This window comes from Euleptes europaea, chromosome 9 (genome assembly GCF_029931775.1).
Source record: "Euleptes europaea isolate rEulEur1 chromosome 9, rEulEur1.hap1, whole genome shotgun sequence".
Taxonomy (NCBI): Eukaryota; Metazoa; Chordata; class Lepidosauria; order Squamata; family Sphaerodactylidae; genus Euleptes; species Euleptes europaea.
The window spans coordinates 9,309,480-9,335,321 of record NC_079320.1 but is presented as its reverse complement, the minus strand read 5'-3'; the positions used below and the strand labels follow the sequence as shown (position 1 = coordinate 9,335,321).

General features: G+C 46.5%; 1 protein-coding gene across 1 annotated transcript; it reads right to left on the bottom strand.

Annotated features, from left to right (window-relative positions):
• GRSF1 (G-rich RNA sequence binding factor 1) lies at positions 1–25,842 on the bottom strand. Its single transcript, XM_056855355.1, has 10 exons — positions 25,504–25,842; positions 15,505–15,658; positions 14,049–14,204; positions 12,165–12,308; positions 9,214–9,349; positions 7,880–8,058; positions 7,648–7,769; positions 6,023–6,158; positions 2,047–2,133; positions 1–122 (listed from the first exon to the last, which is right to left on the bottom strand). The coding sequence occupies exons 1-9, from the start codon at positions 25,813–25,815 to the stop codon at positions 2,072–2,074; spliced, it is 1,401 nt and encodes a 466-aa protein (XP_056711333.1). The 5' UTR covers positions 25,816–25,842; the 3' UTR covers positions 1–122; positions 2,047–2,071.

Sequence of the window (25,842 nt, the reverse complement as noted above, 5' to 3'; positions counted from 1 at the left end):
TTATTATTCTTTGAAAGGCAATTCAGAAAACAAAGTGTCCTTTTAGATTCTATCCTTGCTAGTTGCAGGGGGCTCCTGCTTTCCAGCACTAGGAAAGTGTGCAAATGAAATGCATATTTATCCTGTTGAGAAAAAGAAGAATGTTGGATTCAGAAATGAGAAGGTAAAGTCATCCCCTTCAAATGCCCCCCCCCCTTTCCTGACCATTCACATTCAACACCATAAGAATTTCCTGGCTGTATAATGTAATTGGGTATAATGTGGCACGGGGCCCCAAATCTAGCATTCCAAGCTGTTTTTCTTCCTATGATTAGCAGGAGTCTTTCTTTCTGGTCCTGACCTGCTACTTTCCTACATTAGTACAAAGCAGAGGCAGTCAAAAAGCAAACCCATATCAACTGTGATTTTTGATGCTTTTCTCTTACACGAGGTCCTTCACTGATATAATTCTAGATTTGTTGGCCTTCTGTTTCTAGGTCAAGCTATGCCAAGGCTTCAAGGCAAAATTACAGCACTGCATTCCTACAGAGTGAAAAAGACCATAACCTGTTTTAAAAACAAGAGGAAAGGATTGGGGAAAGGGATTACACAAAACAAAACAGATTCGAGTCCAGCAGCACCTTAAGAGACCAACGAGATTTTGAGGGTAGGAGCTTCCAAGAGTCAAAGCTCCCTTTGTCAGATACAAGTAGAAATGGGGAGACACACACCTCGCGCTTCTATCCAAGTCTGAAGCATGGGAGGAGTCAGGATGCAGATACAATGCAAAAGGTAATCAGCTTCATTAGGTTAGAATCATAGAGTTGGAAGGGGCCAGACAGGCCATCTAGTCCAACCCCCTGTTCAATGCAGGATCAGCCTAGAGCACCCCTGCCAAGTGCTTGTCCAGCCTCTGCTTAAAGACCGCCAGTGAGGGGGAGCTCACCGCCTCCCTAGGTAGCTGATTCCACTGTCGAACAACTCTTACTGGGGGAAAAAATGTTCTTCATATCCAGCCAGTACATTTCCACCTGCAACTTAAACCCATTATTGCCAGTTTTATCCTCTGCTGCCAACAGGAACAGCTCCCTGCCCTCCTCTAAAGTGACAGCCCTTCAAATACTTAAAGAGAGCAATCATTTCCCCGCTCGACCTCCTCCAGACTGAACATTCCCAACTCCCTCAGCCTTTCCTCGTAGGGCTTGTATCTGGGCCCCTGAATGTCCTTGTTGCTCTCCTCTGCACCTGCTCGATTCTGTCCACATCCTTTTTGCAGTGAGGCCTCCAGAACTGCACACTCCAGGTGCAGCCTGACCAATGCGGTGTACAGCGGAACAATGACATCTTGCGATTTGGATGCTATGCCTTTGTTGGTGCACCCCAAGATCGCAAGAGCTCTGACTTGAAATCCCACACCCTGAAAATTTTGTTGGTCTCAAAGGTGCTGCTGGACCCAAATCTAGCTGCTTCACTGCAGACCAACATGGCTACCCTCTGAAACTACACAACACGTTTTCTTCCAGACAAGACACAATATCCTCAATGCCTGTGAAAAACGGAGCAAGCAGCAATTTGGCAAAACACAATCTCGTGCATGAGCCGAGAACCTCACTGTACACCCTGTAATCCACGCAGCTCAGTGCAAAAGCGGCTGTGTGGAATTGTCCCATTCACGTGCTTCTCTCACAGAAATCCCACGTGGGCAGTGAGTTTACCCTTCTTCACCACTGGGCTATTTCTGTGTGGTTAAAGGCCTTAAACAACTCCCTGCAATGGAAGGGAATCTCATCCTCATGGAGTGGGGTTATGTTCCTTGGGCCAAAATTTTCAAAACCCAAGAATAAATATACCTTTTATTAGCTTTTTTTCCTCTTTAAAACCGTTTCAACCTGGCTTTCTGAAGTTGGTCGCTAAATTGTGGCCCTCGGCTGAAGCTTTTGGCCCATGTTTGAAAACAAGGGAGATCTTGCACTGGCCAAAGCTCCAGTCACTCAAGAAAGACCCCACCAACCCAGCTTCCTGTTGGACTGTGTTTTCCCAAAGAAGTCAGTTTACCGTGACACTCACCTAAACTTTGGGAATTATGCTATTGTCACTGGCAACCATTTTTCCTGCTTGGTGATGAATTCAGGAATAATTCAATGTATCTATGCTCTGCAGAACAAGAGAGGGGACAAGCTTGAGTGGGAAATCCGATGACTTGAAGTTTAGCATGTGTGTGTGGCAGCAAATATACCTAAATTTTGTTGACCTACGCTACTCTACTTGGCAGTAACCAAATAATACAGACACGCTGCCTGTCCCTACTACAGTAACTTCAAAATACTGCAGATATTCGGTTTTGTAGATCTGACTAGCACAGTGTTCACACTGTAGTGTGTAGTGGAAAGTGCAGCCAAGTTGCAGGTAGACTTTAGTGACCCTGTAGGGTTTTCAAGGCAAGAGACATTCAGAAGTGGTTTGCCATTGCCTGCCTCTGCATAGCGACCCTGGAATTCCTTGGTTGTCTCCCATCCAAGTGCAAACCAGGGCTGATCCTGCTTAGTTTCCAAGAACTTACGAGACTAGGGTAGCCTGGGTCATTCAGGTCAGCACTCACACTACCTCATTTTAAATCTAACACAAATTCAGAGATGGAGGCTTCTTCCACCCAGCTTCTCTCTGGCTGCAGCCAACTGCAGTATAGGATGTCCAGAACAGCAATCCTGGATCCTCTGTTTTTGTAAGACAGCTTCAGACTAACTCTCAAGGCTTTTTTGGGTTTTTTGTTTTGAATGTCAATGATTGGCACCAAAGGCTGAAATTCCAATTGTGAAGGCCAGTCTTCCAAGTAAAACTGTTCAGGATATTTGAAAAGGATCTCACCACCACATACTTTTATAGTATGTTTAACCTTGACCTCTCCCCATCCTGCCCCCAAACTACCTGCTCAACGGAATGATTTGAATACTTCTAGACCCATCTAGAGGAGTCTTGAAATGAATTTCGAGGCAAGTGTGAGGAGAGAGGAAGACAGAACAGTTCGGCAGGTGAAAGAGGTTGCTAACGATTGTAGTCCTACAAAGAGTTCAGATGTACCTAGGATGCTCTTTGGAGATCTGAAATTAGGCTTGAGAGTGTGTGTCAAATTCTGAAGTGCCAGATTCAGGTTATCAAGAAGAAAAAGAAGAACAGAAGAAGAGTTGGTTTTTATATGCTGACTTTCTCTACCTCTTAAGGAAGAATCAAACTGACTTACAAGGCAGCAACAAGGACTTAAGTGCCCAGTCTGCCTATGTGACGATCTTTAAAATAAGGGGAAAGAACACCTTGTGAGGGTGTCTTGCCAAGCACTTGACATTTTATGATTGGGATGTATTAATTGAAGGGTATAACCTATTTTGGAGAAATAGACCAAATCGGAAGGGGGGAGGGGTAGTATTATATGTTAGGGATGATTACACCTGCGAGGAGATCCAGGACGCTTGAAACCATCTGGGTAAAAATTAAGGGAGAGAAAAATAGTGATGTCATTGTGGGGGTATATTATAGACCCCCAAGCCAAACTGAAGAGTTACATGATGCTTTCCTGGAACAGATGTCGAAAGATGTGGTAGTAATGGGAGATTTCAATTATCCTGGCATCTGTTGGAAGGCTAACTCTGCCAAAACAACTAGGTCTGAAAAATTCCTCACTTCCCTTGCAGACAACTTCATAGTCCAAAAAGTGGAAGAAGCGACAAGGGGAACAGCCATTTTGGATCTGATCTTAACCAATTATGATGACTTGGTTTATGGGGTAGAAGGAGTGGGATCTTTAGGTGGGAGTGACCATGTTCTCCTGGAGTTTGTTATACAGCAGAAAGGAGAAGCAAGAAATAGTCAAACATGTACTCTAGACTTTAAGAAAGCTGATTTCAATAAATTTAGGAAACTACTGGGTGTGATCCCGTGGGTGAGAATATTGAATGAGAAGGGAGTACATGAAGGATGGGAAATTCTTAAAAGAGAGATATTGAAGGCGCAATTTCAATCCATTCCCATGAGGAGAAAAAAAGGTAGAGGTTTGAAGAAACCAGGGTGGATGACTAAAGAACTTTTGGTTGAGATAGGATTTAAGAAGGGCATGTACAAGAAATGGAAAAAGGGAGAAATCAACAAAGAGGAATTCAAACAAGTATCTGGCACATGTTAGGGAGAAAGTCAGGAAGGCTAAAGGGCAGAATGAGCTCTGGCTAGCCAGGGAAGTTAAAAACAACAAACAAGGTTTTTTTGGTTATGTCCATAACAAAAGGAAGATCAAGGTAACAATCAGGTCATTGCGTGGAGAAGATGGTGAGTTATTAACAGGGGAGGCAGAAAAGGCAGAATTACTTAACTCCTGTTTTGTATCAGTCTTCTCCCTTAAGGGGAAAAGAACTCAACCTGGGAATAATGGAGCAGAGGATGCAATAGGGGAATTACAGCATAGTATAGACACTGAGATAGTACAGGAATACCTGGTTACTCTTAATGAATTCAAGTCTCCAGGGACGGACAAACTACATTCAAGGGTGTTAAAAGAACTGGCTGAAGTGATTTCAGAACCACTGGCAATAATCTTTGAGAATTCATGGAGAACAGGGGAAGTTCCAGCAGACTGGAGGAGGGCTAATGTGGTCCCCATCTTTAAAAGGGGGGGGGGAAGAAATCCCAAACGATTATCGCCCAGTCATCCTGACATCAATACCAGGTAAAATACTAGAGCAGATAATTAAACAGACGGTCTGTAAGCACTCAGAAAGAAATGCCGTGCTCACTGACAGTCAACATGGGTTTCTCAAAAACAGGTCATGCCAAACTAATCTCATTTTTTTTTTTGAAAGAGTGACAAGTATGGTAGATGAAGGGAATGCTGTAGATGTAGGGTACCTTGATTTCAGTAAAGCCTTTGATAAAGTTCCCCATGATCTTCTTGAAACAAAGCTAGTAAAATGTGGGTTGGACACTGCTACTGTTAGGTGGATTGGTAATTGGTTGACCAACCGAACCCAAAGGGAGCTCATTAATGACACAACTTCATCCTGGAGAGGAGTGAAGAGTGGGGTACCACAGGGGTCTGTCCTGGGACTGGTACTACTAAATATTTTTATACATGACTTGGATGATGGAATAGAGAGCATGCTAATCAAATTTGCAGATGACACCAAGTTAGGAGGGGTAGTTAATACCCCGGAGGGTAGGGTCAGAGTTCAGAATGACCTCGATAGACTGGAGAGCTGGGCCATAAGCAATAAAATGGATTTCAATAGGGAGAAGTGTAAAGTACTTCACCTAGGCAGAAACAACAGAAGGCACAGGTACAGGATGGGAGATAGTTGGCTTGACAACAGTACATGTGAAAGAGATCTGGGAGTCTTAGTGGACCACAAGCTGAACATGAGTCAACAGTGTGATATGGCGGCTAAGAAGGCCAATGCAATTCTGGGCTGCATCAATCGGAGTATTGTGCTAGATCAAGGGAAGTAATACTACCACTGTATTCTGAATTGGCTAGACCTCCTTGTTCCAACTCTATGATTCTATGATTTATTTAATTTATTTGTTCTCCCCACCCCCACCCCAATGGGGACCCAAAGCGGCTGACATCATTCTCCGCTCCTCCGTTTTATTTTTGCAGCAAGGCTTGAGGGTGTGTGACTGGCCCAAGGTCACCCAGCAAGCTTCTATGGCAGAGTGGGGATTGGAGCATGCAACATGCTTCAAATTTAGCACTACTGTGACATTACTGAGAGACAGCGTGGTGTAGTGGTTAAGAACGGTGGACTCTAATCTGGAGAACTGGGTTTGATTCCCCCACTCCTCCACATGAAGGCAGCTGCGTGACCTTGGGCCAGTCACAGTTCTCCCCGAACACTCTCAGCCCCACCAGCCTCACAAGGTGCCTGTTGTGGAGAGGGGAAGGTAAGGTGATTGTATGCCAGTTTGAGACTCTTTAAAAGGTAGAGAAAAGCGACATATAAAAACCAACGCTTCTTCTCTCTCTCCCTCACACCCACTCAGAAAATACAGAAGCACTACTTACGCACGTGAGACCTGTTCTTGGCCATAGCGGCAACCGCATCCTCGTGAGTCTCAAAGTGCACATCGGCTTCTCCTGTTGCCTTCCCACTTGAGTTATATTCCATTGTGATCCTCACCGGTTTCAGGGGAGCAAAAAACTAACAAAGAAACCCAAAGATGTAAACCTCGACTGGGCGAGAAGTCAAGATTTTTATAACTCGCTAGTCTATGAGCTCTTAAAAGTCTGAAAGCTAAGAGAAGGTAGTAGCAGGAACCGGCTCATTGTAACACATACATTACTCCCGTGACTTGAGGTGGCTCACGAAGAAACAAGGACCCAAAAACGTCACAATCACCCACCCGCCAGATAAAAACAGCACGTAGTTAAAACACACATATAACTACAAAACTTGTTCTGGAGCTTTAAATCAGGGATCCCCAACATGGTGCCTGTGGGCACCATTGTGCCCCACCCCCAACACCTTTCTTGGCACCCAACAAGTGTTTTAGGAAGCGGGTGGGGCCAGGTGGGGCTCTTGTCCAGCAGGGCTTCAGATATGCCACGGAAGATCTGACTGGCTATGCCAATTAAAATGACAGTTTCATAAAGATTGGGAGCACCCATTTTGAACATTCTCCTTGCTGCCTGAAAGAAGCCTTGCAGCGGGAAGTGAGGCTTGCTTCGGACCCCAAAACTTACCCCCCCTTTGGCAAGGGTTCCAAGGGCTACACCAGGAACAGCAGTAGGGTTTTTGCTTGAGGCAGAATTAATTGCTAGTTCTTTCGATCCTGGCCCTTAGGAACACTGTAAATCACATTTGAGAGACAGAGAACCTAGACCAGGGGTGTCAAACATAAGGCCCAAGGGCTGGATCCAGCCCCTTGAGAGCTCTTATCTGGCCTGCGAGCCGGCTGAGATAACCCATCCCATTTAATCTGGCTAGACAAGGCATGGCCCAGCCCGACCAAGTGACATTTATGTCATATCCGGCCCTCATAACAATTGAGTTCGACACCCCTGAACTAGACAGTCTGAGTATCGATTATGTAAAAGATTCCAGGGCTGTTTAGCTTGGAAAGAAGGCGGTTAAGGGAAGATGACAGAGGTCTATAAAATTATGCATGGTATGGAGAGTGGACAGGGAGAAGCTTTTCTCCCTCTCTCATAATACTAGAACACGGGGTCATCTGCTGAAGCTGGAGGGTGAGAGGTTCAAAACAGAGAAAAGGGAATATTTCACACAACGCATAGTTGTGTGCACTCCCTGCCCCAGGATGTGGTGATGGCTGCCAACTGGAAAGATATTCATGGAGGAGAGGGCTATTCATGGCGACAATTAAAATGGATACTAGTCATGATGCATACCTATTCTCTCCAGGATCAGAGGAGCACTCCTATTCTACGAGGTGCTGGAACACTGGCAGGATGGTGCTGCTGCAGTCTTGTTTGGGGGCCTCCTAGAGGCACCTGGTTGGCCACTGTGTGAACAGACTGCTGGACTTGATGGGCCTTGGTCTGATCCAGCAGGGCTTCTCTTATGTTCCAGAAGCCCAGTCCTTGGGGCAATTTAATGTGGATGCTACAGAAAGGTTGCCTTTTCGACTATAACAGTTCAGGATAGTTAAAAGGATCTTACCCCTACGTACATTTATAATATCTTGGGCGGTCGCTTGAAAAGGCAGGCCCCTCAAGTGGACAAAGTGAAGCGAGGAGAAGCTCCCGGATTCCGACACCTCACGAGGCTTTTCAAACGCTTGCTTAAAAACCTCTGCAGAATGGGAGGGAAAAGACCACAACTAACTCGTGCAAACACATTCGCACGCCACAGTCTCTCTCCAATGCATGGCACGCTAAAAGGAAAAAGAAATGCAACCATACCATTTTCTGGGTCACTTTCATAAGCTGTGGCAGGTCTCAAGGCCTCACACAGTTCGTTCTCCTCAAACACGGACTCAGGGTCTTGCTTCATGGCCGGGTAACCCATCATTTTCCTACCCCGGTAGAAACCGTTGTGTGTGCGAACTTCACTTCTCTGGCTTGGAAAGATTTCTATATACCTAGTGATTCAAACAGTGAGAAGCGTTAGATTATAGGAATTTATCGAAACAGCACTTTTAACACACGCTGGCTCAATTCAATCACCACCAAACCACGGTTAGAGGAAGCTGGTTTGGCATTGACAATCTGACCAGCTGGCAAGTGAGGATCAGGAAACAGCACATGAAGCGAGCTAGCAAACCATAGTTTGGCATGATACTCTGTCTGAAAAGCCATTATTTATGGCCAGCTACATCACAGACAGTGGAGAGAACTTAAGATGCTTAGGGGGCAGAAAATGCAAACAGACAGCTCTAATCCATGTTTTGCAGAAGAGTTGGTTTTTGTATGCCGACTTTCTCTGCCACTTAAGAATCAAACCGCCTTACAATCACCTTCCCTTCCCCTCCCCACAACCAACACCCTGTAAGGTAGGTGGGGCTGAGAGAGCTCTAGCAGAGCTGTGACTAGCCCAAGGTCACCCAGCAGGCTTCATGTGCAGGAGTGGGGAAACCAACCTGGTTCTCCAGATTAGAGTCCACTGCTCCAAACCACTACACCACACTGACTTGTTATGGATTCACACCAAACGCTATTGTGATGTCAGAACTGAGCCAGAGCGTTTTGTCCATCTTATCTGCTTTCTCTATACCAGGGGTGTCAAACATAAGGCCCACAGGCTGGATCTGGCCCCTTGAGAGCTCGTATCTGGCCTGTGAGCCAGCCAGCCACCCCCTCACTCTCAATCTGGGCTGGCAAGGCCTGGCCTGGCCCGACCAAGTGACGTTTATGTCATATCAACTGAGTTTTACACCTCGTAACAATTGAGTTTTACACCCCTGCTCTGTACCATCCCAACTTCACAAAATGCGGTACTAAAACAGAGATGGTAACTTCCTCAAAGCTGCAGCTGATCCCAATGCTATACGCTTGAAGACACATGATCAGAATATATACATGTAATATCTTTCTTTAAAAAAGCGAAGAAAAGAACAAAGAATCCAGCATCATTTTTAGGTAGCAAAAAAGGCAAGGGAAGGTGTGGCATCAAATTCTCATCTGCTTTAAACACAGCAACATATCTGTCTTAAGAGCAAATTGTAAAAATAAAAAAAAGCAGCCACCCACCCTCTCCCGTGAAAGGCCTGGCAGGCCACCTTCCAACAGGCACCTACCGGTTCCCAATCTCTTCCTTATGCTTCAACAGAGCTTGATTAGCCATTTCAGGTGTGGCAAACTGCACAAACGCCTCTCCCGTTTTCCTCCTTCCTCTCTGGTCCATGACGAACGTTATGTCAACTATGGTCAAGCCTGTAAGAGAAGACGTTGTTTTTTTCTTAGTACTAGCAAGGCCTGCTTTTTAGTTTACAGAAAAGACGACTGGGTTGTGGGGGAGAAGGACGTGACAGACATTTATAAAATTGCGTGTGGGGTGGAGAAAGCGGCAAGGCAGAACTTCTTTTCCCTTTAGCATACTACAGAACTCATGAGCACCCAATGAAGCTAATGACAAAAGACTCAGGACATCCAATCCAGATTTTTCTAATGCCCCTCAAAATCTAACCATTACATTTTTATCCTGCTCCTCATCTAAGGAACACAGGGTGGCTGTAGCTCAACGGCAGAGCATTTTGTCAGCACGCAGAAGGCCCCAGGTTCAATCTCCGGCATCTCCAGTTAAAAGGATTAGGACATAGGTGATGTGAAAAACCTCAGTCTTAGACTTTGCAGAGCTGCTGCCAGTCTGAGTAATCAATAATAACTCAGGGAAAGGGTCGTGGCTCAATGGAAGAGACTCTGCTTTGCAAGCAGAAGGCCCCAGGTTCAATCCTCAGAATCCCCAGTTAAAAGAACCAGGCAGTAGGCAATGTGAAAGAAGAAGAGTTGGTTTTTACATGCCGACTTTCTCTACCACTTAAGGGAGACTCAAACCAGCTTACAGTCACCTTCCCTTCCCCTCCCCACAACAGACACCCGGTGAGGTAGGTGAGGCTGAGAGAGTGTGACTAGCCCAAGGTCACCCTACTAGCTTCATGTGTAGGAGTGGGGAAAACCAACCTAGTTCGCCAGATTAGCCTCCGCCACTCATGTGGAGGAGTGGGGAATCAAACCTGGTTCTCCAGATCAGACTTTACCGCTCCAAACCGCAGCTCTTAACCACTACACCATGCGGGTCTCTGTCTGAGACCTGAGAGAGCTGCTGCTAGTCTGAGTAGGCAATACTGAAATTGTCAGACCGGAGGTATCAGTATAAGGCTGCTTCATGTGCGTTCACAAGGTTCTCATCTCTTCCATTTCATCCTCACAACAACCCTGTGAGGCATATTAGGCGGACAAGAGTGTGACTGGCCTAAGGTCACCCAGTGAGCATCATGACTAAATGGGAATTTAAACTCAGGTATCCCCTGTCCTATCTGACCCACCCCACCACAATCAACATATAATTTGTCTTTGAGCCAGCGTGATATAGTGGTTAAGAGCGGTGGTTAGGAGCGGTGGACTCTAATCCGTTGAACCGGGTTTGATTCCCGACTCCTGAACATGATCAGCAGAGACTAATCTGCTGAACTGAATTTGTTTCCCTATTCCTCCACATGAAGCTGCCAGTCTGAGTAGGCAATAATAACTCAGGGAATGGGGACTAGAGCAACTGTCCTATGAGGAGCGGTTAAAACACTTAGGGCTGTTTAGCTTGGAAAGGCGGCGGCTAAGGAGAGACATGATGTGTGTGTTAAGTGCCGTCAAGTCGCTTCCGACTCATGGCGACCCTATGAATGAAATTCCTCCAAAATGTCCTATCTTTGACAGCCTTGCTCAGATCTTGCAAATTGAAGGCTGTGGCTTCCTTTATTGAGTCAATCCATCTCTTGTTGGGTCTTCCTCTTTTCCTGCTGCCCTCAACTTTTCCTATCATGACAGTCTTTTCCAGTGACTCTTGTCGTCTCATGACGTGACCAAAATACGACAGCCTCAGTTTAGTCATTTTAGCTTCTAGGGTCAGTTCAGGCCTGATTTGATCTAGAACCCACTGATTTGTTTTTTTGGCAGTCCACGGAATCCACAACACTCTCCTCCAACACCACATTTCAAAGGAATCTATTTTCTTCCTATCAGCTTTCTTCATTGTCCAGCTTTCACACCCATTCATAGTAATAGGGAATATAATGGCATGAATTAATCTAGTCTTGGTGGCCAGAGTCACATCCTTACACTTCAAAATCTTTTCTAGCTCCTTCATGGCTGCCCTTCCCAGTCTTAATCTCCTTCTAATTTCTTGGCTGCAGTCTCCCTTTTGGTTGATGGTGGAGCCAAGGAATAGAAAGTCTTGAACAATTTCAATTTCCTCATTGTCAACCTTAAAGTTGTGTAATTCTCCTGTAGTCATTACTTTTGGAAAGCGGCGGCTAAGGGGAGACATGATAGAGGTCTATAAAATTATGCATTGTTTGGAGAGAGTGGACAGGGAGAAGCTTTTCTCCCTCTCTCATAATACTAGAACGCGGGTCATCTGCTGAAGCTGGAGGGTGAGAGATTCAAAACCGATAAAAGGAAGTATTTCTTCACACAACACATCGTTAAATTGTGGAACTCCCTGTCCCAGGATGTGGCGATGGCTGCCAGTTTGGAAGGCTTTAAGAGGGGAGTGGACATATTCATGGAGGAGAGGGGTATTCATGGCTGTTAGTTAGAATGGATATTAGTCATGCTGCATACCTATTCTCTCCAGGATCAGAGGAGCACGCCGAATATATTAGGTGCTGTGGAACACAGGCAGGATGGTGCTGCTGCAGTCGTGTTGTTTGTGGGCTTCCTAGAGGCACCTGGTTGGCCCCTGAGGGAACAGACTGCTGGACTTGATGGGCCTTGGTCTGATCCAGCATGGCTTTTCTTATATTCAAAGCCAGCTGGGTGACCTTGGGCTAGTCACATTCTCTCACCCACACCTACCTCACAGGGTGTCTGTTGTGGGGAGGGGAAGGGAAGGTGATTGTAAGCCAGTATGATTCTTCCTTAAGTGGTAGAGAACGTCGGCATATAAAAACCAACTCTTCTTCTTCCACTCAAATGCACATCCCTGGGCTCCATCCTGTGCCCACAATATCTTGCCCACTCCATACACAGTTACCTGAGAAGAACTCAGAAATGTCCGCTTCGACACAACTATACGGAAGGCCTCTCAGTCGAACGACGCCGTCGTTGGTCACGGAAGCTGAACCGGATTGCAGACTCTTCATGATGGTTTCGACGTCCTCATTGTGAATTTCAAAAACTGCAAGGGGGTTAAAAAAAAACAACCTGCCTGAGAGATTGGATGGATGGAATGGATGGATACGATAGATAAAATGGACGATGGTGCCGAATTGTTTTCTGTTGCTCCAGAAGGTAACACCAGAACCAACAGGTTGAAATTAAATCAAAAGAGTTTCCATCTAGACATTTGGAAGAACTTTCTAACAGAGCGGTTCCTCAGCGGAACAGGCTTCCTCGGGAGGTGGTAAGCTCCCCTTCCCTGGAGGTTTGTAAGCAGAGGCTAGATGGCCATCTGTCAGCAATGCTGATTCTATGACCTTAGGCAGATGATGAGAAGGAGGGCATCTTGGCCATCTTCTGGGCATGGAGTAGGGGGGTCACTGGGGGGGTGTGTGGGGGGGAGGTAGTTGGGAATTTCCTGCATTGTGCAGGGGGTTGGACTAGAGGACCCTGGTGGTCCCTTCCAACTCTATGATTCTATGATAAACAGTCAGTACTGGATCCTCTCCAAGAGGTGGATGGACTCTACAAAGGAAGCCACGGCCCTCAATTTGCAAGACCTGAGCAAGGCTGTTAAGGACAGGACGTTTTGGAGGACATTAATTCATAGGGTCCCCATGAGTCGGAAGCGACTTGACGGCACTTAAACACATACCCAGGATCCTCTTGCTGTGAAACCACTACGGGGCCGCCATGATTGATGGCACTTTCCACCACCACCATTCACTCCCAAAACTTTGTGCTCTGTTTTCTTTCTCAGTTGATAATGAAAAAGCTCATGCCGTATACAGGAATTCAAACAAAACAAAAACAGCAACTATGGCCAAGAATAACATTACATATCAGTCTTAATCTTATAGCTTAATCGCGTGTGAAATACTAAGCAATACACTAATACCTACATATAGCCATTTGCGCCTAATAATCCTACAACTTATTATATAAACAATGAAAATAACTGAATAGAACTATAAACAGACCCAAACACAATGTAGCAAAATGTAAGACATAAATGATCTGGTGTAATGTCGGCACAGTCACGTCTAACACCCAAACGGAAGATACCCTCTCACACGCTTTATGCTCTGGATCAGTGGTTCCCAACATTTTCAGGCCACCGCCCCCTTGGTTCCACAAACTCAACCCCAGGGGCCCCTACCCTATCCTATAAAAAGCATTATTCAAAATAAGGGTTTGCATGACACACTAAAGATGATAATAACAATACAATTTCAAAACAGTAACAATTAATTGCATATCTATTCAAAATAAAAGTAAAACTTTTTAGTTGAAATTTATTCAACAAAACTGATTAACTTGATCCAGTGGTACCAGCTCTTCAAAGTCTGGAAAAAAATGCTGATAGTTTCCACCAAATTTGCCAGCATGGTGCCATAGCTTGATCTACTGTGAATTAGTGAACCACACAGTTGAAGGGGCCCACCTCTAGCACCCGCCTGCTTCCCCCTTGCCTCTTAGTGCCCCCCTAGGTAATCCCACCGCCCCCAGGGGGTGGTACTGCCCACTTTGGGAACCACTGCTCTGGATAAACTCCAACATGTCACAGGAGACTAAGAGGTCCACACTTAATGTCAAACAAACTCCTAATGGAAACATACCAGATCTTTTATGTCTTACATTTTGATACCTTGTGTTTGGGTCTGTTTATAGTTCTCTTCACTATTTTCTTTCTCGGCTCACAGAACTACGCATCTCGGGATACGAGTAAAAAACGGATTAAATGAGAACCCCGACTTGCCTTCCACGTAGCGCTGGCCCAGATACCTCCGATGCTTCTCCAAGGCCTTCTGCACATCTTGTTCGGACTCCATTTCAACCAGAGCGTCTCCTCTGCGTTTACCGTCGCGGTTTAAGAGGAAGTGTATGCCGTGCACACCGTTTCGAATCTTGCTGCCTAGGAATTGATGAAGCGTGAAATAGAGAAGGAAGAGCATGACGAGATCAGAGACCTTCCTTTCCTACTATAATATTCTGGTTCAGTCACAAAGACGCACTCGTTTCTTCTAACATTTTACTTTTGCAACACGGAAAGGCTCAAAAAGGCAAGGCCCCCCTCCCTGGGCAAAAATCCAGCTCAATTACACCAAATACCAAAACTGTACGCAAGTAGTGCTTCTGTGTGAGAATGAACATGAAATCTACATACAGACCAGAACATGCAATAAACTTACATGCTTCTGAGATAACGCAATAAAAAACATAGTAAATCATATATTGTAATCTTTCATATGCAAGCTCCAGGTATGTTTATTGAATTTAAAATATTTATATCCTACTCTATCTCCTTGGTCAAAGAAGGAGGAGAGTGTTACGGATACCGTGGAACTGCTAAAAACAAAAACAAGTCCGTGGGTTCTAGATCAAATAAAGCCTGAACTGACCCTCGAAGCTAAAATGACTAAACTGAGGCTCTCGTACTTTGGTCACATTATGAGAAGACAAGAGTCGCTGGAAAAGACAATCATGTTAGGAAAAGTTCAAGGCAGCAGGAAAAGAGGGAGACCCAACAAGAGAGATGGATTGACTCTATAAAGGAAGCCACGGCCCTCAATTTTCAAGACCTGAGCCAGGCTGTTAAGAGTAGGACATTTTGGAGGACACTGATTCATAGGGTCGCCAAGAGTCAGAACATAATAAACAAGCTGTATTAGCAGCCACAGAAGCAACAGGAAAACAACACCATCCTGTCCCCATGTACAGAACACCCTGGTATGCTGATGGCTAACCTGATCTAACCTGACTAAACTGAGCTGGGTGACCTTGGGCTAATCACAGCTCTGAGTTCTCTCAGCCCCACCTACCTCACAAGTTGTCTGTTGTGGGGATGGGAAGGGAAGGTGATTGTAAGGGGAATGGAAGGTGATTGTTTGATTCTTCCTTAAGTGGTAGAGAAAGTCGGCATATAAAAACCAACTCTTCTTCTATATCCAGCCATGTTATCTCAGTATGGTTATTTAGGGATAGGTTATATGCTCATTAGCCAAAAACCTCAAAATCAGTACATGTGCTTTATGTTGGTGAAAATTGCTCCCTATAATAATCATTTCCATCTATTCAAGAAAATCAAGATTTCCCCCCCAGCTTGACCCTTACTGTGCCTTCTTGGAAACAAGTCCCAGTTATTTCAACAAGACTTGCTTCCAAGTATACTTAGAACTGCTGACCTCTTGAGACGCCCTGAGGAATAACATTACCTGTAAAAAAGTTGAGAACGTCTTCCTCAGTACAGGAGTAAGGCAGACCCTGGGCTCGAATGAGATACACGTCGTCTTCTTCGCTCGGCTTGGGTGGATGCGGCTCATATTCGGAGAGGGGAGGATAGTCATCCTGAAACGGGGTAGTGGGCTCCTATGAAGAGAGAGCATTGTTTCAGTGTTATAACACGATGCGTAAGCCGAGTACACTACACCAGATTGTAACTGTTTACTTATTTATACTCTGCTTTTCTTCCCCGACAGAGCCCCGTGGCACTGCAGTCCAAGCTCTGCTCACGACCTGAGTTCAATCCCAATGGAAGCCAGTTTCAGGTAGCCGGCTCAAGGTGGACTCAGCCTTCCATCCTTCCGAGGAGGGTAAAACGAGCACCCAAGTTGCTTGGGGTAAAGCATAGATGACTGGGGAAGGCAATGGCAAACCACCCCGTAAACATAGTCTGCCTAGTAAATGTTGGGATGACCCGGGGCTTGCTCCTTTACCTTTTTTTCTTCCCCGCACCAGGGACTCGAAGCAGCATACGCTACTGTTCTCCCGTCCTCTGTTTTACCCTCCCAACAACCACCCTGTGAGGTAGGTTAGGCTGAGGAAGAGACTAGCCCAAGGTGACCCTTCGAGCTTCCAAGTGAGACCCTAGTCAAAGGGTCCCTGAAGTTTTCAGGCCTGTGGGCACATTTGGAATTCTGGCACGGTGGGCACAGCAACAAAATGGCTGCCACAGAAGGTGGAGCCAGCCACAAAATGATTTCCACAGGTCCATAGCTTAACTTCAGTAACACAGTGTAGATCCTTGTGCTGAGGTGGCAGCTACTGCCAAAGCAACATTTTTTAAAATCTGCACACGCAATCAAATCTCCTATAATCAATCAGAAGCCTTGCTGGCTTCTTGGCCCCACCCACTTCCTAAAAACACTTGGGTGCCAAAAAAGGTGTCAGTGGGGGCCACGGCGGCCACAGACACCACACTGGCGACTCCTGTCCTAGTCCAACCACTGTCACAGTTACTTGGGACACAGGAGGAGGAGAAGAGTTGGTTTTTATATGCTGACTTTCTCTATCATTCAAGGACAAATCAAACCGGCTTACAATCACCTTCCCCTCCCCACAACAGACACCCTGTGAGGTAGGTGAGGCTGAGAGAGCTCTAACAGAGCTGTGACTAGCCCAAAGTCACCCAGCTGGCTTCATGTGGAGGAGAGGGAAACCAACCCGGTTCTCCAGAGCAGAGTCCACCGCTCCAAACCACCGCTCTTAACCACTACATCATGCTGGCACGACCATCTGCCGGGGGGGGGGGTGCGCTGCAGTGCACAAAGAGACTCAGACGCAACGTATCTAGAAAAGGCATTTGTCTGGGAAACGGGCATGCAAGCAGAAAGCCCAGCATTCACCGTCCTCTCTGGTCTCACGACAGTTCCCATCAACAACGTGAACAAGGGACTCCCTCTGGAACATAGCCTGAGCTGCAAGACCTTTCAGTGTGTGTCCTTGTTCTCACAAGCATGTATAGCCCATGTGGGTGGGGGGTGGGGATTACTTCACTAACACACTAGCATCTGGACGACCAAGGCGGGTCTGTCTGTTTTAATTAACATAATTCGCTCAGCATATGAATAACACATTTGCTGTACTGGTGGGACGCTACTCTTTACGTTAAACACAAGGCCCTTTGATGCTGCCTTCACAAAGTTGCACTTCTGTTTCTTCTCACTTATGCTTTCTGTCTTAGCTACACAGAGGCTGCACTGTCAACCTTAGACCAGAAGTACACCAGCATGGCGTAGTGGTTAAGAGCGGTGGACTCTTAATCTGGAGAACTGGGTTTGATTCCCCACTTCTCCACATGAAGCCAGCTGGGTGACCTTGGGCAAGTCACAGTTCTCTCCAAACTCTTTCATCTCCACCTACCTCATAAGGTGACTGTTGTGGGGAGAGGAAGGGAAAGAGGTTGTAAGCAGGTTTGATTCCCCTGAAAAGGTAGAGAAAACTGGCATATAAAAACCAACTGTTCTTCGTCAGCCAATTTTTTTTTTTTAAAGAGGCCTTCAAATTTGTACAAAATACTACAACCATATGGGGATATCTGACATCATGTTCAATGACCCTTGACTCCAGATACAGCCGGAAAACCAATCTGCCCATGACCTTGTTAGCATGTCTGAGAATGTCTTTTTCAAGGTGACCCAAGGAAAGGAGAAAGGACACAGCTGACAGAAAACAGACCAAGCCACTAGATTTAATAAAGATTAGAATTGAAAGGAAGGCAGAATTTAAGGGACTTTTAGGGGCCCTTCCAAGAGAGCTTCAAAGAGTTTCTTCCATAGGCCCTCCTACAGATAAGGAGGTCCTTTTTTTTCTTTTTAAAAATATATATTTATTCAATGTTTCAATCCTTTACAATTTAATCTATCATAATTTTCCTTTTTTTCCTTATCTCCCCCTTCCCCCCACCCCACCCCAAAAACAATTTCATAATAAAATCTTTAACCAGGAACACAGATTTTCCAGTTTCTGGATTATATTAGGGTTGGCTTCTCCGCTTTTTACCCAGTCCATATACAGAGACCACTTGTCCTTTATTCCCATTATTTTACTATCCCACGGTAAGTCCTAAGTAAGGTATGTGACTATGTCTGATTGTATGTATTCATATAAGTAATTGTTCCAACATTCCAAAGTCCATTTATTTCCATCTTTCCATCCTTTTGCTATTGTTGCTTGTGTTGCCAAAAACGTAGCTCTGAGGAGATCCTGATGTTTTCCAATAATCTTCTGATTTCCAACAGCTCCCATAAACAACACATCTATATCCAGTTTAAATTTCATTTTAAAAAGCTTTTCCATCTTCCTCAATATCAAATCCCAAAATGAGTTAACTTTCAAACATTCAAACCACATATGAGAGTACCAACCTTTATTTACTCCACAGTGCCAGCAAACTGGGCTCCTTCCCCCATTATATAGGCCAATTGCGCTGGTGTCCTATACCATTTTAAAATAAACTTTCTATATAAGTCCTGAAATTTCCCCATTTTGATATTCTTAACCCCCTTCATTAATCTCTATCTCATATTGTGTAAAATCCTTCTCCTTTTGCCATTTATCATGTATTGTTTTTATCATAAAATCTTTATCTGATACCAACACTTTATAAATCAGTCCCGCCAACCCTTTCTTTGACTTTTGGGCTTTAACAAATATTTCCCCTATTTTTCCTTCTTTTTTTAATCGTTCTCCATACTTCCCTTGTTTCAATTTATTATATAAACCTTGTATCTTTAGCCAATGTTTGTTCCCAACTTTTCCAAGGATCTCCTGTATTGACCACAACTGTGAGTTTGAGTCATACATATCTTTAATCCTATAAAAACCCTTTCGCTTTAACATATTCCACCAATTCTGATCCGATTTCCCCTCTGATAAAGATTCCACAGGTGCCCATGTTGAGAACTCTGGCATCATGTTGTTGTGCCATTTCTTCCAAACCTTCAGAGCCAATTTCCTAGGGCCACTACTAAATTTCCAAGCTTCAAAAATATTGCCTGAAAAAATACTATTTTTACCCCATCCCTTATTAATTTCATCTTCGATTAACATCCATTTCTCTCTTATATCCCCTCCAAGTTCAACTAGTAATTTCAACTGAAAAGCTTCAAAATAAGATCCCAGATTAGGCAATCCCCATCCTAATTCCCCTTGTGGGGCATATAATATTTTATTCTGAATTCTAGACTTTTTTTCTCCGAATACACAATTTTTTATCTTTGTATTCCATAATTTAAAATATTTCTGCTTTATTTCAATTGGTAATACCTGAAATAAGTACATTAATTTTGGTATAATAAATATCTTTACCGCTTTTATTTTGTCTGATATTCCTAAATTCTTGTTTCTCCATTCCTGTAATGTTTTTTGAATTTTTTTTCCAAACCTGCTTATAATTCCTCTCATATATTTTATTCATATTTTTGGGGATTGTCACTCCTAAATATTTTATTCTCTTTAACCCTGATTTAGTTCCTGTCATCCCATTTATTGCCGTTTGTTCTTTTTAAGACACATCGAAATGCATTCTTTCAGACTTATTCATGTTGATTCAAGTCTTTTAAAATAGTTATTAATTCCCTTATTCCATCTGGGGTTGGAGATTACCATAAGACAGATAAGGAGGTCAGCTGGAAAAAGCAATGTGGCAAATATACCCTATTTCTTTGGATTCAACTTGCATTCAGAGGCCTAGGGGATTTTCAAACTACTTAAATGTCAGAGGAAAGGGCAGAATTCTAACATTTCACTTTAGCAGCACTCTTTTTTATTTAATTTATACCCTGTTTTTCTCCCCAGTAGGAACACAACAGCCCTGCGAGCTAGATTAGGCTGAGTGTGTGTGACTGGGCCCAAGGTCACCCAGCAAGCTTTCATGGCAGAGAAGGGATCTGAACCTGGGTCTCTCAGATTCTAGTCTGACCCTCTAACCACTACACCACACTAGCTCTCATTTTCTTATGTTATTAGTCTCAGGACTGCCTGCAAATTTTTGAACACTGTAAGGAATTCCTTCCATCTCACTCATCAAGCTTTTAGTCCCAGGATGGTTAAGACATTTAGGTCCCAGGAAGAGACAGAAGGCTCCTTAATGCCACATACACAATACTACATCCTTGTATTTTAGTCTGGATTAAGTACCATTTATGTATTTCTTATTCACAATCACTAACATGGCTCGGGATTCTTGCTTCATCCACAGGGACGCACTGAAAGGGTGGAACATATTCACTCTTTTCTCACCTTGACTGCAAGCACAGAATGACTAAACAGGTACTGAGGTGTGCTAAAACTGAGGCTGAATTCTAAAAGCAATCCTTAAAGCAGTTAAAGACAAAGGCTAGCAAACAAAAAGGAGGCGTTTCCTAGGTGCAGGGAGTCTACAGCAACCTATTCTTGTAATAAATTGATTAGGCTAAAGGTTCCAAATGTAAGATTTGCAAACCCAAAACAGAAAGGGGAAGAAAAAACTTCAACCGGGAAAAACCAGGTAACCAAGAAGATTGACAACAGGCCTAATAACAGAATGAATACTAATTCATGCCATTGTATTCCCTATTACTATGTATGAGTGCGAAAGCTGGACAATGAAGAAAGATGAAAGGAAGAAAGTGGATTCCTTTAAAATGTGGTGTTGGAGGAGAGTGTTACAGATACCGCGGGCTGCCAAAAAAACCCAAATCAGTGGGTTAAAGATCAAATCAAGCCTGAACTGACCCTAGAAGCTAAAATGACTAAACTGAGGCTGTCGTACTGTGGTCACATTATGAGAAGGCAAGAGTTACGGGAAAAGACAATCGTGCTAGGAAAAGTTGAAGGCAGCCGGAAAAGAGGAAAACCCAACAGGAGAGGGACTGATTCTATAAAGGAAGCCTTCAATTTGCAAGACCTGAGCCAGGCTGTTAAGGATAGGACGTTTTGTAGGACATTGATTCATAGGGTCTCCATGAGTCAGAAGCAACTTAATGGCACATAATAAACATGCTGTATTAGCAGCCACAGAAGCAACAGGAAAGACTAGAGTCACTGGAAAAGACAATCATGCTAGGAAAAATTGAAGGCAGCAGGAAAATAGGAAGACCCAACATGAGATGGATTGACTCTATAAAGCATGGGTTCTCAACAAGGGGGGAATTCAGGGGGGGGGGTTGGGGTTTCGAGGGGATAATTGGGACCACTATTCAGCAAATATGCCTATTATTTGGAATGCACCTTTTGAGTTAGACTATCTTGGGAAGGGGGGAATTATATTCTGAACAATGGTGAAAGGGGGGAAATGGAGTAAAAAAGGTTGAGACCCAGTACAAAGGAAGCCCTGTTTGCAAGACCTGAGCAAGGCTGTTAAATATAGGACGTTTTGGAGGACACTGGCCATTTATACATGGGAGGTTGTGCCTTGGATTTGCCATTAGATGCACATTGCCCCTATCTGAATTCTCAAAACTCTGCATGGGGGCTTATTGTTGAGTTTTGAAAATTTGCCGGGTGTGTGTGTTTGTGGGATGTGCATCTAGAGAGCGGCAAATCCAAGGCAAAACCTCCCAGGCATAAATGGCCACTGATTCATAATAGGGTGCTTTCACACATACTAAATAATGCACTTTCAATCCAATTTGCAGCTGGATTTTACTGTGTCAAACTGCAAAAGCCACTTGCAAATTATCATTAAAGTGCAATGAAAGTGGATTGGATGTGCATTATTCAAAACGTGTGAAAGCACCCATAGGGTAGCCCTGAGTCGGAGGCAACTTGAGGGCACTTAAAGACACACACACAGAGACGCTAATACTAATTAGAGGGAAAAATGACATAAAATTCAGCTCTCCCCTTTCAGGTTTGGAGAAGGCGCAACCCCCCCCAATAAACCCAGGTGTAAGGGGCAACCCCCCCAAATGAACTCAGGTATAAGAAGGGGCAACCCCCCCAAATGAACCCAGGTGTAAGAAGGGGCAACCCCCCCCAAATGAACCCAGGTATAAGAAGGGGCAACCCCCCCCAAATGAACCCAGGTGTAAGAAGGGACAACCCCCCCCCAAAAAATGAACCCAGGTGTAAGAAGGGGCAACCCCCCCCAATGAACCCAGGTATAAGAAGGGGCAACCCCCCCCCAAAATGAACCCAGGTGTAAGAAGGGGCAACCCCCCCAAAATGAACCCAGGTATAAGAAGGGGCAACCCCCCATCCAAATGAACCCAGGTATCAGAAGGGGCAACCCCCCCCAATGAACCCAGGTGAAAGAAGGGGCAACCCCCCCCAAATGAACCCAGGTATCAGAAGGGGCAACCCCCCCTAAAATGAACCCAGGTGTAAGAAGGGGCAACCCCCCCCATTGAACCCAGGTATAAGAAGGGGCAACCCCCCCCCAAAATGAACCCAGGTGTAAGAAGGGGCAACCCCCCCAAAATGAACCCAGGTATAAGAAGGGGCAACCCCCCATCCAAATGAACCCAGGTATCAGAAGGGGCAACCCCCCCCAAATGAACCCAGGTGAAAGAAGGGGCAACCCCCCCCCAAATGAACCCAGGTATCAGAAGGGGCAACCCCCCCTAAAATGAACCCAGGTGAAAGAAGGGGCAACCCCCCCCAAATGAACCCAGGTATCAGAAGGGGCAACCCCCCCCCAAATGAACCCAGGTATAAGGGGCAACCCCCCCTAAAATGAACCCAGGTGAAAGAAGGGGCAACCCCCCCCCAAATGAACCCAGGTATCAGAAGGGGCAACCCCCCCAAATGAACCCAGGTATAAGGGGCAACCCCCCCTAAAATGAACCCAGGTGAAAGAAGGGGCAACCCCCCATCCAAATGAACCCAGGTATAAGAAGGGGCAACCCCCCCTAAAATGAACCCAGGTGAAAGAAGGGGCAACCCCCCCCAAAATGAACCCAGGTATCAGAAGGGGCAACCCCCCCCAAATGAACCCAGGTATAAGGGGCAACCCCCCCTAAAATGAACCCAGGTGAAAGAAGGGGCAACCCCCCCCAAATGAACCCAGGTATAAGAAGGGGCAACCCCCCCCAATGAACCCAGGTATAAGAAGGGGCAACCCCCCCTAAAATGAACCCAGGTGAAAGAAGGGGCAACCCCCCCCATCCAAATGAACCCAGGTATCAGAAGGGGCAACCCCCCCCAATGAACCCAGGTATAAGAAGGGGCAACCCCCCCTAAAATGAACCCAGGTATAAGAAGGGGCAACCCCCCCTAAAATGAACCCAGGTGAAAGAAGGGGCAACCCCCCCCAAATGAACCCAGGTGAAAGAAGGGGCAACCCCCCCCCAATGAACCCAGGTATAAGAAGGGGCAACCCCCCCCCAATGAACCCAGGTATAAGAAGGGGTAACCCCCCCTAAAATGAACCCAGGTGAAAGAAGGGGCAACCCCCCCCCATCCAAATGAACCCAGGTATCAGAAGGGGCAACCCCCCCCAATGAACCCAGGTATAAGAAGGGGCAACCCCCCCTAAAATGAACCCAGGTATAAGAAGGGGCAACCCCCCCTAAAATGAACCCAGGTGAAAGAAGGGGCAACCCCCCCCAAATGAACCCAGGTGAAAGAAGGGGCAACCCCCCCCCCAATGAACCCAGGTATAAGAAGGGGCAACCCCCCATCCAAACGAACCCAGGTATCAGAAGGGGCAACCCCCCCTAAAATGAACCCAGGTGTAAGAAGGGGCAACCCCCCCTAAAATGAACCCAGGTGAAAGAAGGGGCAACCCCCCCCAAATGAACCCAGGTGAAAGAAGGGGCAACCCCCCCCAATGAACCCAGGTATAAGAAGGGGCAACCCCCCATCCAAACGAACCCAGGTATCAGAAGGGGCAACCCCCCCCAATGAACCCAGGTATAAGAAGGGGCAACCCCCCCTAAAATGAACCCAGGTATAAGAAGGGGCAACCCCCCCTAAAATGAACCCAGGTGAAAGAAGGGGCAACCCCCCCCAAATGAACCCAGGTGAAAGAAGGGGCAACCCCCCCCCCCAATGAACCCAGGTATAAGAAGGGGCAACCCCCCCCAATGAACCCAGGTATAAGAAGGGGCAACCCCCCCTAAAATGAACCCAGGTGAAAGAAGGGGCAACCCCCCCCCATCCAAATGAACCCAGGTATCAGAAGGGGCAACCCCCCCCAATGAACCCAGGTATAAGAAGGGGCAACCCCCCCTAAAATGAACCCAGGTATAAGAAGGGGCAACCCCCCCTAAAATGAACCCAGGTGAAAGAAGGGGCAACCCCCCCCAAATGAACCCAGGTGAAAGAAGGGGCAACCCCCCCCCCAATGAACCCAGGTATAAGAAGGGGCAACCCCCCATCCAAACGAACCCAGGTATCAGAAGGGGCAACCCCCCCTAAAATGAACCCAGGTGTAAGAAGGGGCAACCCCCCCCCAATGAACCCAGGTATAAGAAGGGGCAACCCCCCATCCAAACGAACCCAGGTATCAGAAGGGGCAACCCCCCCTAAAATGAACCCAGGTGTAAGAAGGGGCAACCCCCCCCCAATGAACCCAGGTATAAGAAGGGGCAACCCCCCATCCAAACGAACCCAGGTATCAGAAGGGGCAACCCCCCATCCAAACGAACCCAGGTATCAGAAGGGGCAACCCCCCCAATGAACCCAGGTATAAGAAGGGGCAACCCCCCCTAAAATGAACCCAGGTATAAGAAGGGGCAACCCCCCCTAAAATGAACCCAGGTGAAAGAAGGGGCAACCCCCCCCAAATGAACCCAGGTGAAAGAAGGGGCAACCCCCCCCCAATGAACCCAGGTATAAGAAGGGGCAACCCCCCCCAATGAACCCAGGTATAAGAAGGGGCAACCCCCCCTAAAATGAACCCAGGTGAAAGAAGGGGCAACCCCCCCCCATCCAAATGAACCCAGGTATCAGAAGGGGCAACCCCCCCCAATGAACCCAGGTATAAGAAGGGGCAACCCCCCCTAAAATGAACCCAGGTATAAGAAGGGGCAACCCCCCCTAAAATGAACCCAGGTGAAAGAAGGGGCAACCCCCCCCAAATGAACCCAGGTGAAAGAAGGGGCAACCCCCCCCCAATGAACCCAGGTATAAGAAGGGGCAACCCCCCATCCAAACGAACCCAGGTATCAGAAGGGGCAACCCCCCCTAAAATGAACCCAGGTGTAAGAAGGGGCAACCCCCCCCCAATGAACCCAGGTATAAGAAGGGGCAACCCCCCATCCAAACGAACCCAGGTATCAGAAGGGGCAACCCCCCCTAAAATGAACCCAGGTGTAAGAAGGGGCAACCCCCCCCCAATGAACCCAGGTATAAGAAGGGGCAACCCCCCATCCAAACGAACCCAGGTATCAGAAGGGGCAAACCCCCTCCAAAAAAACGAACCCAGGTGTAAGAAGGGGCAAAACCCCCCCCCCAAGAAACCCCCCCCCCGAGGCCTTCTCCCCCCCGCGAAGGCAGGAAGCCCTTACCCGGCTGTAGCACCTCCCCGCGAGGCCCGGAGAAAGCAGCGAGCCCCGCAGGGCGCCGAAGCCAGGCAGCGGCCCGGCGGAACCGGCGAAGCCGCGGCTCTGCGTGGCTGCCCCGAGGAAAGGCAGGAGGCGGCGGCCGCGGCCTGAGGGGCCGAGCGCGTCGGGGGCGGCGGCGAAGGAGGCCGAGGGGGCGACCGAGGGGGCGGCGGCGGGGCGCAGAGGGAGGCAGGCCGCGCCGGTCTGGCGGCAACTGCTGCAGCTACAGCCACAGCCCCGGAGCAGCGCGCCCAGCACCCAGCGCGTCCCGGCCATGGGAGACGGAGGCCCCGTCGCCGTCGT

Bases quoted from the DNA above. Each gene is read 5' to 3' on its own strand.
- GRSF1 (XM_056855355.1), bottom strand. From the start codon at position 25,815: ATGGCCGGGACGCGCTGGGTGCTGGGCGCGCTGCTCCGGGGCTGTGGC. The intron at 15,659-25,503 runs GTAAGGGCTTCC...CTCTCTTCATAG, and splicing joins CGGGGAGGTGCTACAGCCGG to GAGCCCACTACCCCGTTTCA. The intron at 7,770-7,879 runs GTATGGTTGCAT...CCCATTCTGCAG, and splicing joins TGAAAGTGACCCAGAAAATG to AGGTTTTTAAGCAAGCGTTT.